Source organism: Asterias amurensis, chromosome 1, assembly GCF_032118995.1.
Source record: "Asterias amurensis chromosome 1, ASM3211899v1".
Taxonomy (NCBI): Eukaryota; Metazoa; Echinodermata; class Asteroidea; order Forcipulatida; family Asteriidae; genus Asterias; species Asterias amurensis.
In genome coordinates, this window is record NC_092648.1 from 20,218,970 (window position 1) to 20,236,196 (window position 17,227).

The 17,227-nt window shown below is 40.0% G+C and overlaps 1 protein-coding gene across 11 annotated transcripts in view; it reads left to right on the forward strand.

The window, feature by feature from the left end:
* The window catches only part of LOC139936758 (uncharacterized), a 204,797-nt gene that overhangs the window by 53,940 nt on the left and 133,630 nt on the right, over positions 1-17,227 (forward strand). For all 11 annotated transcript variants that reach the window (XR_011786055.1, XR_011786053.1, XM_071931687.1 and 8 more), the window contains 20 exons: positions 886-1,206; positions 1,882-2,214; positions 2,674-2,985; positions 3,425-3,751; positions 4,229-4,882; positions 5,377-5,697; positions 6,363-6,713; positions 7,091-7,234; positions 7,801-7,974; positions 8,500-8,664; positions 9,105-9,260; positions 9,637-9,966; positions 10,420-10,572; positions 11,150-11,314; positions 12,088-12,414; positions 12,963-13,124; positions 13,792-13,956; positions 14,504-14,830; positions 15,626-15,754; positions 16,581-16,745. Coding sequence is in view for 9 of the 11 variants with exons in the window: in XM_071931687.1 (XP_071787788.1) it covers positions 886-1,206; positions 1,882-2,214; positions 2,674-2,985; positions 3,425-3,751; positions 4,229-4,882; positions 5,377-5,697; positions 6,363-6,713; positions 7,091-7,234; positions 7,801-7,974; positions 8,500-8,664; positions 9,105-9,260; positions 9,637-9,966; positions 10,420-10,572; positions 11,150-11,314; positions 12,088-12,414; positions 12,963-13,124; positions 13,792-13,956; positions 14,504-14,830; positions 15,626-15,754; positions 16,581-16,745 (5,181 nt within the window). In the remaining 2 variants the exon portion in view is untranslated. The remainder of the gene's footprint in view (positions 1-885; positions 1,207-1,881; positions 2,215-2,673; positions 2,986-3,424; positions 3,752-4,228; positions 4,883-5,376; positions 5,698-6,362; positions 6,714-7,090; positions 7,235-7,800; positions 7,975-8,499; positions 8,665-9,104; positions 9,261-9,636; positions 9,967-10,419; positions 10,573-11,149; positions 11,315-12,087; positions 12,415-12,962; positions 13,125-13,791; positions 13,957-14,503; positions 14,831-15,625; positions 15,755-16,580; positions 16,746-17,227) is intronic.

Consider the following 17,227-nt stretch of genomic DNA (forward strand, 5'->3'; position numbering starts at 1 on the left):
TTTTTTTAAAGTGAAGTGAAAGTCTTGTAACATGTGTTTTGTAGATTTTCCCCTCCCTTTGGTTTGCTTTGCTTGTAATCAGTCATAAAATCCTTCCTACTTTACTCTGATTTCCGATTTTGTTTTCTTCAAAGAGCCAGAAAAGTCTTTTAAAGCTTGCAGGTCAGCCCTTGTACTGATTAACGTGTTCCTACTGTTTTCCAGGACTAATTATCGTGCCTGTGTAATGCACTTAAAATAGCTTAAAAATACAGCAAATTTGAATCGTGTTGTAGTGTCCAATGCAGTGTTTTTTTCATCGTTAGGAAACCTTGCTCTTGAAAGGTTTGATCTGTTGCTGTGGTCATGTTTGAATGATTAGAAAAAAATGATGTAGTAATTTCAAACACATCTACTGTGTTGTAATAGGAGACTCTACGTTTCAATGTTTTTATCCATTATTCAATTCAATTCAATTCAATTCAATTTTATTGGTCCTACCATGGAGGAAATTCATTTTGAATACATGCAATACAACATTTTTTTTTAACACACAATCATAAATAAACTACTGGAAATACATAATATTAATTAATCAGAAAATTACATAATAAACCACAATGGAATCATACTGAAAACAACATCTAAGCAGAAAGTAAACAAAGTAGTTAAACACTGATGTTGAGTAGACGGACAGAGTATGGTATGAAGGAGTTGAGGCACCTGTTTGTTTTGCATCGAACTGACTGCCATCTCCTACCACTTCTTAGTTTGATGAAGAATTTGTTCAAAGGATGGTTGGTGTTACATTCGATCGCCTCTGCTGTATGGCTTGGAAAAAACGACTGTTTCAAGTTTATTGAATGAATTGAGGCTTGTTATTAATCACTTGTTGTTCCATTGCAGGCTTTACATGAGGAGCAGACCAAACTGAAACCACTGCTTGCTGCTCTAAAAAATCTGACCAGCCAAATGCAGAATGCTTCAACTGACGATGCCACCAAGTCGAACCTCCAAGATGATCTCTTCAGGCTGGAGGCAAGAAACGCCTCGATCCGAGATGAGATTGCCAAGAAGCTGGAGCATCTAAGAGGATTGGAGGATGGATGGAAGAAGTACGAGACGGAGGAGAGGAAGATGACTGAGTGGCTGGAGGCGACTGGTTCCAGTCTAGATGAGATTGAGAAGATTACAGGGCTACCTGAGAAATCATTGAGACAAGCTGAGGTAAGTGTGCCTTCATTTCTGCAATGGATTAAACTTACTTCAATTTTGATACGACTCCATGTTGATGCAAACCTTTTCCCCATTCTATTGCTTTGCCTGGATTGGGTGAACAGACTGGGAATGATTATTTAAACAAAGAATACTGATAGACTGGGTTCAACTACTAATAGTCCAATAATGTTTGCTACTGGACAGGCCCATCCAATATTAAATACATTGCAAAATGAACAAAGAAAAATTTACTAGAGCAGGATTCGAACCAATGACCTCCGGAAACGTGCCGACTCTCTACCTTATTTGTCAATTTCTTTGTTCAGGGATGTCAGTCAGAAGCCATACAATCTTTAACTGCCATGTACCCAGGGATCATACCCAAGTTTAGGATATAACCTGGGAACCAGCAGCCAGGGGATCACCTTAAAGGGATAATAATCTGAAGTCAAATTTTATTTGAACTGACTTGGTAAACTTTAAATGATTTGGTGTTGAAAAATCAACTAGAGCTGGATTTGAACTAATGACATCCATCAATTTGTCTCTGTTCAACTCCAAATTATTTCGAATTTACCCAATCAGCTACCCTTATGGTTTATAATTTGATACCCAATAATTGATGACACCCATCAATAAAATGACAAGGATCTGAATGTATAAATATTTCTCTTAATTATACAGGTATTATTCACTGAGATTATTGAAAAGCAACATGATCTAGACTCCCTGGAGAGCTCCTTGAAGGATCTCACCAAGAACCAACCACACCCTGAGACCCAAGCATTGATGGCGCAGAACCTTAGCCTCCACAACCAGTGGGAAACACTCTGCTCCCGGGCCAAGCTACAGAGCGCTAAGCTGAGTAAGGATGCAACACAATGGCAGCTTTATCAGCAACAGGTTGAGCAGTTGAAGCCCTGGTTGAAGCAGACTGAAGAGCGGCTGGAGGGGAAGACTAGTCATATGGAGTGTAGCTCCATGGAAGATGTCAAGGAACTTCTTGAAGAGCTGCAGGTTATAACAACAAAATAATGGAATTGTTTTCCCTCATGTAGTTTTTTTATTGAACAGGTTTTCATGTTGATGAAGAACTGGCCGAATACAGTTTTTGTGTTTCGTTAAGTCAAATAGATAATATCTTTAATTTTGTGTGGGGTATATTATACAAAAAGAGGCACAGAGCCTTAACTTCATTCAGGATTTTATGAATTTTATAAACTTCTCTGAAAACTATTCCAGATGTAAATTTTACAATTTAAGACCAGAGCATTATCTTGCCTTCTAGGAAATGCACTGGAATGTACAATTGAATACTTTTTATAAACAAGCTGACATGGTCTAAAGATTTGTATTATTTTGAAAATTTAAAAATTGATTTTTACTTTGTTTTTATCCGCCAAACTATTCAATGCCTTAGGCTGAAAGAATTGAGTTGATGGTTAAAGTATTTTTTAAATATTGTCCTATCCACAGGCAACGTCCAGAGATGTTGAGGAGCATCAACCACTGCTGACCAGCATTCAACGAATGTCCACTCAAATGACCCCTCAGCAGTCCGTCCAACCAGAGGTCAGTGGCCTGACTGACCGCTTATCGACCCTTCAAGATAAACTGAGCATTTTGAAGGATGATCTGAGGGAAAAAGAGGCAGTATGGAAGGAGTATGAGGAGTTGAAGATGAGGTTGTTTAAGATGTTGGAAGATCGGGAAGCAATGCAAGGAGTTCACTGTCAGGAGTATTCAGGGAACTCGGCCAAACTGGAGAAACAACTGGATGCCTTGAAGGTGAGAAAATTATTCTTTCTTTCATTTAGGAATAACAAATCTCATATAAAAGATGAACACCCTTTTTTGTTTACTTCTTAGGCAGTCATCAAAGGGAGAAGGAGATAGCCCAAAATTGTGTCCAAGCATGGAGTTTTGTATTTCTGGTGATTTACAGAGTCTGTAAACCTAAATTGAAATATCTAGGAGGTTCTGTGTTTAGAATAAGGGGGAACCCAGCCTGCAAGACATTTTCAGGAACATTCATAACTTTTATAACCTGATAACCCTCACTTATGTACACCTCTTATAAAGATTGACAGTGTCTTTGTACCCTTGTCAGAATCTATATTTGTGTGCCAAGGAGTTTATTTTCTTAAATCATCTTCATCTATGATAAGCTGTACTTTGAAAATGGTGTTTCAAGTGGTTAACTTTCCCCCTCTCTCTCTGTCAATAGAACCTGTCCGCAGAATGCCATTCAGCTCAGCCCGACTTAGACAGATTCCACACTTTAAACAAATCACTGCAGCAACGCCACTGCACCCATCCAATTAGTGTGTCCAAGCTGCAGAACGATACCCACAACGTCGACACCAGGCTCTCCTCGGTCACCAAGACCCTTGACGATGGGGTCCAGACGGTTGAGGAGACCCTCGAGGAGAGGAAAGCGTTTCTTGGTGAGGCTGAGAGCTTGACGGTTAAAGTACAGGAGCATGAGAAGCAGCTCTTGGATTGGTTGGAAGTTTACGATGATGAGGTGGAAGGAGAACTTGTTAAAGCTAAGGTAAGATTGACTCATTGATCTGGCTTTGAATGTGGATTTGGTAAATGGGTAGTGTACCATGTTTTGTTTTTGTATACGAAATGTTATCATTTATATCTCATTTTTAGAAAAATAGAAACTGTTGCAAACTACCTACCAACCAAAACGACCAATGCTATAAATGGCGTGACATTTTGACCCTAGTTGCTGTCAAAGGCTTAATATGCAAGCCTTTGAGAAATACTCTGCTAGGGTTGAAACATCAGGACATGAACTATTTTTTGCAGTTACTTGTATTCTTACAACCCTGCTTTGCCATCTGTCAATTAGCTATGAAAGTCTATTACCATTTTTATCACATCTCATTCCATTTTTCGCTGAGGTGTTTACATCACCTTGATGCATCGAGACTGCTTTACTGATGTAGCTTTGTAGGTGTTCCAGATTGCGCTATGTTTCTGTATCATGAAGATATTTTTTATTTTACTCATTGCACAGGCCAAACAAGCTAGAATTACAGAGCAAGCAACAAGGGTAGACAACCTGACCAAAGACGTCCAATCCGTCTGCAGTAAGTGTGACGCAGCCCAAGAGCTCTCCATCTCACGCAAGGTGACCGGAGTCTGCATGCTTCAAGAATCAATCCAAGAGGGCGCTGCTGCTCAGACTGGAGTCTTGCAACTCTTCCTTGAATTCGTTGAGACCCGCCAGACGGTTATGCAAACCTTAACGGAGGTAGAGGATGGATTGAATCACGGGGATCTGTCAAGAAGTCAAGTCTCTGAGCTATCTGAGAAACTATCGATGTTGGAGTCAGTTTTCATACAGTGTCTTGAGAGGATGCAAGAGCTGAACAGTCAAGCCCAGAAGGCCAAGGTGGTTCTTAAGATCCGTGGAGCCAAGAATGAGCCACCGAAGCTTCCCCAAACAGAGTTGAGCAGCTTGAAGTCTCGACATGATTACCTGACACTGCAGCTCTCTTCCCAGCTGGACAAGCTCTCTGAAACGGCGAGATTGACGGAAGAGTTTTGGGCAAAGCGGAAACGCCTGTCAGGATTGCTGGACAGCGTTGATTCAGATCTTGAGGCAAAGAAAGCAAAGAAAGCTATCGCTACTCAGGATGATTTGCAGGACTGTCTGAAAGACTATCAGGTAAGGCTTTTAAAAAAAATACTTTTATGGGTTGGCTAGTTTATAAACAACAAAGCTTGGAAGTTTGTTGGACATTTTTGCTCTTTGGCGTGGAGAGCTTTGGGGATGGGGGTTTGGAATAACCAGATCTACTTTGCAGCAGTAGAATATAATGGCAAGACAAGTTTTCAAAGAACATAAGCTACCCAGCAAGTAGATATGCACATGGTGTTACTGCAAACCAAATATACAATAACCAAATCAAACCAAGCCTTTGTTTTGTTGTTATTGTAGCAAAACACAGCTACTGTTGAGACACCTTTTAAAATGCATGATGGTACGAACATAATTCTGTAGTTTATTATCAAACATTTCATTTAAAAGAAAATCAATTTCTTGATTCAGTCAGTTTCCCTTGTGGTTTATATTAATAAAAGAAAATCAACTTAAAATATAGTAAATTTTGTACTGATTTTGCTAACTTCTTTGACCGTTCAAACTTGCCTGTTACATAGAAATGTCAAGCACATCTTCTCGAGAGAAAGCCTGAGATTGCTTATCTCAAGAACCTTGGAGAGCGCCTCCTGAGGTTGGATCCCAAGGAGCAAGCCGCCATCCAAGACTCGCTGGAGTCTCTCGACCACCATGCTAAGGACACCCAAGAGACGGTTGATGACACCGTCAAGAAAATGGAATCAGCTGCTGATCTTTGGTCAGAGCTGGACAGGTGCAGAACACCTTTTGCTGATGGAATAGGGAAGGTTGCTATGGTAACTGAGCAGCCAATCAAATGCAGTAGTAAGGAAGAGGTGGAGGAGTTGCTGCAACATCACCAGGTGAGGAGAAAATGTGTTTCCGGCTTCAAGTCAAATGATTCTTTACTTTCTTTAATGACTACAAAAAATAAATTGTGGTGATTATCAGAAGAAGAAAATACCGAATAATAAAATAATAATAATATCAAAGTCTTATATGGCGCACGTATCTACCAAACAAGGTACTCAAGGCGCTGAGTATATACAAACTTTCAGAAAGATATGTTATTGAAGTGATGAATTATGAGACCCAAGTATGTAGCACCTTATAAGGGTTTACAAGGTGCTACGGCGCATTTAGCAGCCACAGCCAGGAACACCGGGGCGAACCCCTTCTCTTTTCGATAAGCGCACTGGGTTCGTTTACATGCGTTACACAACACATGGGACCAACGGCTTTACGTGTCCCATCTGAATGAACAAATTGGAATCTCAAACCTGCTTTGTAAAAAGTTATTTGCTGCGGTTTTGTCAAATAACTGTACTACTATCTTTTTGAGTTAAGTCTGCAAAGTTTTGGGCCAAATTTCATAGAGCTGCTTAACTATGAGGTAAATGTTGCTTAAGAATTTTTTGTTAAGCAAAAGTAAGCAAGATTTTTTTCCACTTTAAATTTGGAGAACTGTTTGGTTATGTCATAGGGTGTCAAAATATTTATACACCTTTTTTATCAATTCATTCTGAAGGTTGCAAGCGATGATTTATCATCACTGCAAGAACAAGCACAGCACCTCACGTCACTTGCCGATGACATCACATCACTCCTAAACGCTCTTCCATCAAACTCTGCCGACCCCGGATCAACGCCTCCCGCACTCCAGGAAGCTCTCTCCATCCCAGGCACTCTTACATCCACAGAGGAGGTCTTGGAGGAGAGGAAGATGAAGCTAAGGAGACAGCTAGACTTATGGGATGCTGTGAAGTTCCAGGAGGAGGCCTTAGCGTCTTGGCTAGGGGCAGAGGTGATGGATTTGGAGCAGGTACCATCTCAGATGGAGGATGAAGGCAAGACTAAGGCGAGGTTGGATCAGTTCAAGGTTGGTTACTGGTCAACACAACTGGCTATTTAAAAAAAATTTTTTTTAAAGCATTAATCCATAATTGATTACAACTTAAGGACTCGCTCCGCCACAGTGAAGTTAAGTCCCCTCGATACACTCTGTGAAAGTAGACATCCAGGCTGATTTCATACCTTCCGCCCAGGTAGTGGTTAGTAGGCAGGACGGTCTGAATTCCTAAAAATCTAATACATGGTAGTAGAATATGTTGAAAGACAAGTTCTCAAAGTAACATTGTCTACCCAGCAAGTAGATACACACATGGTGTTACTACAAACCAACTATACATTGATACCTCACCATGCAATGCCTCGAATCCCATATTATCACAACTCATTATAATTTGTTTATAATAGACCGATGTGTCCAGTCGTGAAGCAGAGCTGACCCTTCTGGCAACCACTGTGGAAGAGCTGAGATCTATGAACCCTGGCGCTGCTTTACCAGTAGTTGAAGAAGCTGTCCAGAGAGTTGAAGCCAACATCGTCCAGGCCAAACAGGTGAACTTTTAGAAAACATCTTAGTGAAAGGAAAACAGAAATAAGATTTTAATAATGTTTGCAGCTTACCTGGTTTGTACTGATACACACACCAATTTTCCCGAGAAATGTGTTCATGTTCTTGGCATTAAACGTCATCGTTGACCGGTCAAGGCCATTTTTATTTTCTGAAGGGCACTTTCATTGGGAATTCCTCCAATATAAAGGACACCTTTGAAGGGTCATCAATGCCAAGACCAGAGCAACAGAAACCATCCATTCCAGGCCTGGTGTTAAGGAAATTGTTACATTGGTCTGCCATTTTGTAATCATTATGTGCTAGTTTTTCAAACAAAATGGTCAGCTATTGCAGGTGAAAGTTTTTTGTCAACAGGATGTTTGATGGAATATAATGGTTTAAAACAATTTTCCGTCACCAGTGTATGATTACAGAGCACATCACACTCCGTGTTTTCAAAGTCCTTTGAAAATAAATCCTGTCAGAAAAAAACCAAGGTCACACCAACTACGCACCATTGCTTGGAGATGGATCCATTATTGATGAGTTTCTTTGTATTTAACCTCAGCTTGCTTTGAACGCTGAGAGCAGCTTGGGCGAGTTCACCCTTCAGCGGGATGATCTCCGATCCAGACTCCAAGACATGATGTCTAGATTGAAGGAGCTTGATGACCGCCTGACTGGATGCTCAGATCTTAGCCTCCCGGAGGAAGGCATCGTGGATGAAATCCATGAATGTCAGGTAAGGTTAGCTGAATGATCCATGTCATGAGGTAGGGCCTCATTTATACACCCCATGGACCAGACTATACTGACTATACACATTATTGTGCAGTTTTATTGTTACAAACATTAATTTTCTTGATTTATGTCTGCACTCTGTGATAGAAACAAAGAGCAACTCCAGCAGCTTTATTTCCCAATTTTTTTACTCTACAAATCTCTTTGGAGCTCCTTGCCTGGTGCATGTCTCCCTCAATCCAACAATCTAGACTGTTAAAAGAGGAACATAAATTCCTATCTTTAGCTCCCTCAAGTTATTTTTATCTTAAATGTTTATTTCATAGCCCCCATAGCACCTTTACGCCTTGTTTTTGTGGGGAAAAAGAAATCTAAAACCATTTCAATAAATAAAATAAAATACCGCATTATTGAAATACTCACTTCCTTACCCTAGATAATTGATTAAGGGTTCACTACTGAATTACCTTGTCGTATTAATCCTTATTAATCCGATTGTACTCGACATAATTTTTCCACTTTTCAGGCTGTGTCCAGTGCCTTAGAAGACACCAGACCAGACGTCAACTCCTTAGCAGCAGACCTAGATGTACTACTAAAGAAGTTCCGATCCTCCAATGCAGCTCAGCTAAAATTAGATATGGAACTTTTACATAAGACGATTGATGAGGTCCAGCATAGAGATCACCAGGTAAATACTAACTTTCAAGTTACTAATTGGCAACGGTCAACATGTTTCCGTTGTAGCTGCACCTACACTATGGAACAATCTTTTTCTTAGTATTCCTCACGCTACATCTACAGACGAATCAAGCCTTGGTGTAACTTATGTTTTAAGTTCTTAGAAACAACAGCAAGAAGCGCTTTAAAAATTGTGTTTCTATTTATCCAAGTCATGAAGCAGTTCTGTCAGTAACGTTTTTTAAGATTGTGTATTCCTATTAGGGAACCTTATTCTTGTGTGAAAATATTCACAGCAGATTTTCAATTGCAACCGTGAAATGAAATTTATTGTATACATCTACATTTACAGTGGATTAAAACAATCAAGAAGTTCCAAAAACCAAAGGAATTACGCCTTTCCTATTGCACTGAAATAAAACAATAATTTTTCTCATTAAATACCTCAAGATCGCCGAGGCATTGACCGATACCCTGATGAGTCAATGTCAAGGTTCTCTGAGTGAGTTGAAGAAGGAGATGCAATCCACTGAGGAGGAGTTGAAGACTGTCTGTCATACCCAAGGTGAACCAGAGGCTCTGGAGAAGAGACTTAACCAGGTCAAGGTTAGTTCAGTTTGAATTGTTTGTCATTTTAATATAATCTCCTTTGGTAATGAATCCACAGAGTCTGTTTTGGTGGCTGTCTGTTGAAGCCGTCTAGCGCCTCAGATTCAAGCTCTGGTGTGTCTGATCAGCAGAGTGTGGGTTCGAATCCCAGTCTTGGCTTCATGTTCACGCTCATATATTGACTCACCTAGTACAACTGCGGTCTGGCACATCGATAACGCTGTGATCGCTTGAGTGGTGGGTTGTTTGTCTGACAGCCGGGTATTTTAAATCAATAGTGCAGAGTGCTATTTTCTGCTCTGACACAATGTTTACGACTGCTTTTGTATGTGCTTTGATATTTTTAGTCTTTTTCTTTTTCTGTTCATTTAAGGATCTTAAGAGCAACCTACTGCCGCAGCATGTTTCTCGACTCTCAGCTGTCAACGCCAAGCTAGAAAAGCTCCTCCCTTTCCTTCCCGTCGACCATCAGTCAGCCCTAAGTCAAAATGCTCAGTCCAACGGAGACCAACTCACTAAGCTACTCAAGGCTTCTGAAGAGTCTGAGAAGGCCCTGGAGTCATGTCTGCTTGACTGCCGAGACTTTGAGGAGACTGTTCAGGAGCTGTCGGAGGAAGTTCAAGATGTGGATAGAATCCTGGAGACTGCTCAGCAGCCAAGCTCTAGCTTAGAGGAGAGGAGAGTCCAGCTGAAGAAGTTACAGGTATTTGTCAAAGAGAGAAAGTTTCAACTTTGTAAGGGACAGTAATAGTTGCTACGATCAGGGGCTTTGGGAGGGCGTATGGAAGCAAATTTGCTATCTGGCGGTTTGTTTCAGAGGGATTGTGTGGAAGAAAGTAAGCCGACCTGCTGCTACCATTTTTCCCCACTGTATTCAAAAGTGTCATGGCAAATTTATCCACGTAGAGGAAAGATAATGATTTCTGGCCAGCCAGATGACTGAACTGTTTTAGGCTGGAAGCTCTTGCTGCAATAACAGTGGCTGCGATATTTTGTCAGCAGAGAAAACAAATGTAAACAAGTAAAATTTAAATTAAAAGACAAACATTTTTTTTTGCTGGATCTTGAAAAAAATAGGATTGATTAGTAAGTAGCTAAATCAGCGTAAAAATAATTGGTTGTCACAGCTTTGATTTTTGACCCTAATTCTTTACAGGATTTGTCCGAGCGGTTAGAGTTTGAGAGACCCACTCTGACCACAGTAGATCATAAGGCAGACAGAGTTCATACAAGGTGTGGAACTGAGAAGCCAATAAGTCAAGCCTCTGACCTAAGACGTGATTATGATCTCCTACAAGCAAGAGTCAAGGTAGGTTGTGATTGATAAATAACCGGAGGTATTGACGTGGCGTGGCGTATCGTGGTCGAGTGGTTAAGACCACCGGACACATGCTCTGGTATTTCTGATCAGTGGGTTTGAGTCCCTGTCTTAACAATTGTGTCCTTTAGCAAGAGACTTTATTGGTTCATCGTTGGGATGGGACAGAAACAGTAGGTGTTCTTTGTTGTGTAATGCATGTAAAAGAACCCACTTACACTTATTGCTGAGAGAACGTGTTTGCCCCAGTGTGTCTGGCAGTGGCTGCTGGATGTGCTGCACCACCATGTTAACCCTCACAAGGTGCTACATAAATCGGTCACATAAATCAAAAACTTAATAAAAAAAACCTGTCTGGAAGGAAATTATTAATGATAAGCATGTTGAGATGCCCTTAAATAAGTGTCACATAAAATCTTAGTATTATTGTTATTTGTTTCCTTGTACCAAATTGAAATCCAACAAAAAATATGGCTTTTGAGGAATTTGGATAGGTGGGGTTAATGAAGATACCTAAAAGACCCTGTAGGTCTCTGTTAACAGATTTTAATCATTTTGGTTTTTTCAGGAGGCAATATTGCTGTGTGAGCAAGGAATCATTTGTCATGAAGAGTTCCTGAGGACAACAGATGAAGCAGAGACATTCTTACACCAGGCTGAGGAGTCCTTAGCAACTTGTACTGACCCCTCAGGTGACCGGGATTTGTGTCTTGGCAAACTACAAACATCAGAGGTATTGCTCTTTTTTTAAACTATCAGTCCTTGAAAAGAGTTATTGTGTAAATGGTGGAAAATGTTAAGAAAATTTAACTGGGGGACTCTTGGAAGAGATTTTTGGAAGTTAATATTTAAAACACAATTTTATTTCAGAATCAACTATGTCTAGTAAACTTGCGTGTTCAACCATGTGTGAATCTCTTTTATGAGGAGTGTGAGCTCTGAAAAGAGCTGGGCCCAATTTCATGGCTCTGCTTACCGTGGGCACAGAATCGGCGCTTACAGAAGCAGGGAACTCGGTGCTTACGGCAAGCGTAATTCATGGGTTAGCGGCGAATTTTGCTTTCTGCGCGTCCGTACTCTACGTTACTAGGCATTCTATGCTTACAAGGCTAGTGCAGAAATTTGGCGCTTGCACGTAAGCGGAGAATCGTGATCGTAAGCGCAGAATTCGGCGGTAAGCAGAGCCATGAAATTGGGCCCTGGTGAGGTCTTGAATGTTTCAGATAGTACACTCTGCTCCTCGTCTGTTCTCTTTTCTCTCATGCTCATACTTCAAAGCGTCAAGACCATACCAGCTGGTTTCAGAGCCAACACTTCTCCTAATAGGGATTTAAACATGGTTGTACCTGCAAGATTACTTGTCTTAGTTACTTTGTATTTTACACACAATGCAAAGTTTAAAATATCACTTAATTTTATTTCTGTGTGCAAACCCAAATCATTTAAAATGTGTCTAGTCAGTTTCCCTGGTGGTTCATTACTTGATGCTCATTTTGATTTCAACAGAATTTACTGTCCAAGCAGAATGACATCCAGTCTCATCTAGATTCAGCTGCCCAGTCTCAGGACAATCTGTCCCCTCAGACGACCCCCGAGGGCCAGTCCACTATGGAGTCTGTCATCCAGAAACTCCAAGGCCAGTGGAATCAGGTCATAGCCGGTTTGAACCAGTGCAAAGCGGTTCTGGAAGATCGGGTGCAGAAGTGGAAGGAGTTTGAGGTGGATATGTGTGATCTGGATCATTGGTTGCTGGAGGCTGAAGGGTCGATCAGTAAGGCTGCGGAGTTAAGAGAAGACCTACCAGAGAAAGCTTCACTTCTAGAGGAAGTCAAGGTATGACTTTATTTAACAGGGCATACTTAACATTTTCACAAAGTTTTAATCTTTAGGGAGACCTTTAACCAATGTATCGCAAACTATGGGTTGTGACCTAAAAGTTGGACGCAAAAATAAAATTAGGTGGATCCCCGACCTTTGTCAGAAGTGCTAAGATTTACCTTAACAATTTTGATCAAAAAGGGATGCCTTACAATACCTAAAACATGGTATTTTTCCCTTACTGTTTATAAATGTTCCATGCAGTTACTCATAAATTTATACAATTGAAACAAAGTGCTTTAATAAATAATTTACACATGTTTTGTTTAGACTTTACCTCTGAAGGAGAGGGTTCAGTCAACTGGCAGGTTGGTCCCAGCCTGAAGATTATATTGGGTCGCCAGCCGGAAAGTTTGCGGACCGTTGCCTTAAACAAGTTTTATGAAACTCATACGAACTGTACAAAGGACTGTGTTGTATGATTTATTATAATGCATGCAAATATTTGAAGGTTAAACACTTATTTTAATTAGTTCGCTGAAATCTTCAACTTTTTCTTGCAGACTCTGAGGGCGGAGATTCAACAGAAGGCTGAGCGAGTTGAGAAGTTTCAGCAGATGGCCGAGTCCCTGGTGGCAGACAACTCACCAGAAGTGACTGAGCAAGTTGAGAGTCAGGCTGAGACCAGACAACAACACTATCAAGGTCTATTGGATAGAATCAAAGTAAGTTGATATCTTAAAGTTACTCTCAAATGTACAAAGTTATTCTCCTAAATGTTCTGCAAAACTGAAACAAGTCTGATTATGATTAGCCACATAGGGAAACTGAACTAACTGGATAAATTGTTTGTGTTTGCTAGCACACATATTTTCCGTTGTGATTTTTCCCGAAGTTTGGCACAATATTGAGGTCCAGCAGAACATTCTGGTGGTCCACTAAATTGTGGGCGTATACCTACATGAACGTTCCTTCGTGCCTTGAACACGCCCAATTTTTGTGGGTAGAATCATTCAAAGCACATGTCTGGTGCTTCTTAGTAGTACATCAAGCATAGAGATCCTAACTCTCCCTCATTCTGCAGAAAGTTCCCTGAAAATAAACTTATCTTTCCATGTTCTGATGAATAAGTTTGAAAATCTCCCTGACTTTAGTATAGAAGTAACAGTCCAAGACTCTTTTAAGTCTAATAATGTTTTCAGAAGGACGTATTTGTATTGGCGGCTTCAGCTACGGCTACGACTGTTGCTGTTGGTGTTGCTGAGGATGTACTATACTTCAACACATGACGCAGAAATCTAGCCATAGCCGTAGGAGCCACCAATTTCGAACACAACCTAAGGATTTATTATCATTTCTTTTAAGGACACATTTCTTGTCTTTGATTATCAGACTCTTGAGGTACAACATGAGTCCGCAGTAGTTGCTCATGAATCATGGCAGGAGGCAGCAGAAGACATGTCAACTATCATCACTGCAGTAGAGGAATGTCTGAATCAGACGATAGTCACACCCTCAGATGTTCAAGAATTACAGACTAAGATGGAATATCTACAGGTAAAGTAAACTTATCTAGAAATCGGCTGGTGATCTTTAAGTTTTTGTATTTGGATCTTCACATATATACTATGAGTGATATCATTCCAGAGTTTACATTAAAAAAGAAATTCTAAAATTGTTGCATGTGTTAATTGAGTTTTATTTTTATTGTGTCCAATTTTTGGCTGGTTTGACCCCAAAATGTTGATTTAAATTTGAAAAAGCTGTTTTCATAGATACAAGAAAAGCTTCCATTTAAGGTATTGCATCGATGATAAGTGGTAGTTCAAAAACTAAAATTTAATTATTGTCAAGATCTTGAATAATCTCACATCCATCACATCCATCACATCCATTGTTGTGAAACATCATTATCTTTCAGAATTCAAGAGAAAGAAAAAAATCTTTCTGGAAGTTTTTAGGCCATGCTACTTATAAAAAGGTTTTGTATTTAGTGTGACATCTTCCCTTGTCTATGATTGTTTTTTAAAACGTAAGAAAGGAAACAAGAAATTTAAAAGATAATATTTTCTTTTTCACTGAATACAATTTTTGTTGTACACAGGACTTACAGTCCAAATGCCCCGAGGGCCAGTCCAAACTGAGTCAGCTCAACGACTGCACTGAAGATACACTAGCCTCAACCGCAGACACTGGACATGCCAAACTCAACCGGCAGGCCTCAGATCTCAATGACAGATGGGAGAGTGTTCTCGCCAGAGTGGCTGAATCAGAGGCTAAACTGGCGAGGAGTCTAAGTCAGAGGAAAGATCATGATGGGAAGCGAGATGAGTTTGAGGCGTGGCTGACCGAGAAAGAGGCAGAGCTTGAGGAAGCTTCAGAGATGCAGCCAGATGAAGCCGGGAAAGAGAACGCCTGTCACAAATGCAAGGTCAGTATTGAATATAGATCCCTTATTTTCATATTTTTTGAAATATTAATATGAACCAAGGTGAAAATGTTGTGACATAGGGAATTAGTTCTTGGCGTATGCTGTTTGTTGTGTATTTTTCAAATATTAATATGAACCTTGATGAAAATTTGGGGACAAAGGTAATTTGATCGATGTTGGCCTATGAAATGGAAAAACAGTAAACAAGAGTGTGAAGATTGTTTCTTTCCCTATCCTGTTGGTATATCATCATGTCTTATGCAAACATATCTGCTGCATGCACAAAGAATGTTGTTTGTTGTTGTTGAGTAAAAGTAACAATGTTCATTCTATATTAATTTTGGTTTTACCCATACACATTGATGTGTGTTAGCACTAAATACTCAATACTTTCCCTAGTTAATCAAAATAATAATAATAATAATAAGACGAACAAAACAATCAAAACAAAGAAAAACAGACACAACAAAATTAGTTCTTGAAAACCTGTGACATAAGATAAGTTTTGAGAAGAGATTTGAATGTTGTGGTACAGAGACAAGATCTAAGATTAAGTGGCAGAGAGTTCCAGATGCGTGGGCCAGCTGAAGAAAAAGACTTGTCATCCCATGAGTGTCGAGACTTGGGTTCAATGAGAAGAAGCATGGAACTGATGTTTGCCTAGTTCTGTGAGAAAAAATCACAGGCATAATACTTGGGTGTATATGGGTAAAACCAAAATGGGTTTACCCAAACCAACCCCCGATGCAAATCTAACATCTATTAAACGTTCATTCTGTTTGTCTCTTTGTTCAGACTCTGACACAGGATGTAGATGCACATGAGCCTGGGTTGGTTGATATATCAAATAGTGCTGAGCAGTTACTGGATACGAGCATTGAAGGCCTGTCAATCAGGTACTACGCCTTGAAGAAGAACGCAAAGGTAACGGAAACATTAATAACTTAAGTAGGGTTTGAAATTTTTCAGGATGGACATACGATATGGAAAGGTTTGCGGTAACATCATGTATTGACTATCTCTAATAAGTTGGGGCGGTTCTGAAAAGAACTGTTGGTTTCAACTTGACGTTTCGATCAGTATGCTCTGATCATCTTCTGGAGAAAGAACTCAGCGTTTCGATCAGTATGCTCTGATCGTCTCAGAAGACGATCAGAGCATACTGATCGAAACGTCGAGTTGAAACCAACGGTTCTTTTCAGAACCATCCCAACTCATTAGAGATAGTCATTACATGGTGTTACCGCAAACCTTTCAATATTAATAACATAAATATTTATAGCATGTTGTTACTCTGGTAATAACAATAGGCCATATGCACGAGTGCCATCTTAAAAACATTCTGCAATACATCTTAGGAAACCGAGTACAAGTAAGAAAATACATCATGCTGCCAAGATGGGCGCCATGCTGGAGTATACATGTGCCAGGTTTTCATAGTTGTGTACCACATTGCTTAAAAATTAGCGCACCATGAAAGTTGCTGGTGTTGCTTTGACTCAGATTTGCAAAAATTTGAGGGTGCTCCGTCGTTGTTTCATTTGTAATTATCTGTCTGCTGTACGGGTTGTATGTCAGTCCTGAAAAAAAACCCACCTTGTTATCGGACATGAAGTGGATAAGTATCGGAACAGTTACGATTGTAAAAAAAAGAGGGTGAAAAGTTGTACCGGGTATCTCCTTGGACCCTTCCGTATGACATGCCGCAGTCAATGCTACATATTCACATTGTCTTGTACACTTTCTACAGGAATCCTCTGAGCGAGCAGATAGAGCGCTGACTGACCACAGACTGTACAACCAGAGTGTAGATGATGTACAATCCTGGTTAGCTGAGGCGGAGACAATACTTGATTGTAACAAAGTTGTGCCATCACGGAAAGAGCAACTCCATAAGCAGCTAGACAACTTAAAGGTAATTTTTGTTATAGTTTGTTTGTACCCTTTCACCGATGGTTATAAAAGGAACACGTTGCCTTGGATCGGTGGAGTTGGTCTTGAAAAGCGTTTGTAACCGTTTGTTACAAAATGCATTATATGGTTAGAAAGATACTTTAAAAGTAGAAAACAATGATCCACACAAATTTGCCTCGAAATTGCATGGTTTTCCTTTTACTTTGCGAACTTACACGGTCTGACATTTATTTGACTCCCATAAATGGCCGACCGTGTTAGTCGACGAGGTAAAAGGAAAACCATGCAATTTTGAGTGATACTTGTGTGGATCATTATATTCTACTTTTCAAATATCTCTCAAATCATATGCATTTTATACGGTTACAAACACTTTTCAAAGACAAGGCAACGTGTTCCTTTAAGCTATGTATACTCTTTTCTGTGGAAAAAAACCTCCACAAGCAAATCACTCGGGTGGGGTTACTGCATCCACAATACCTG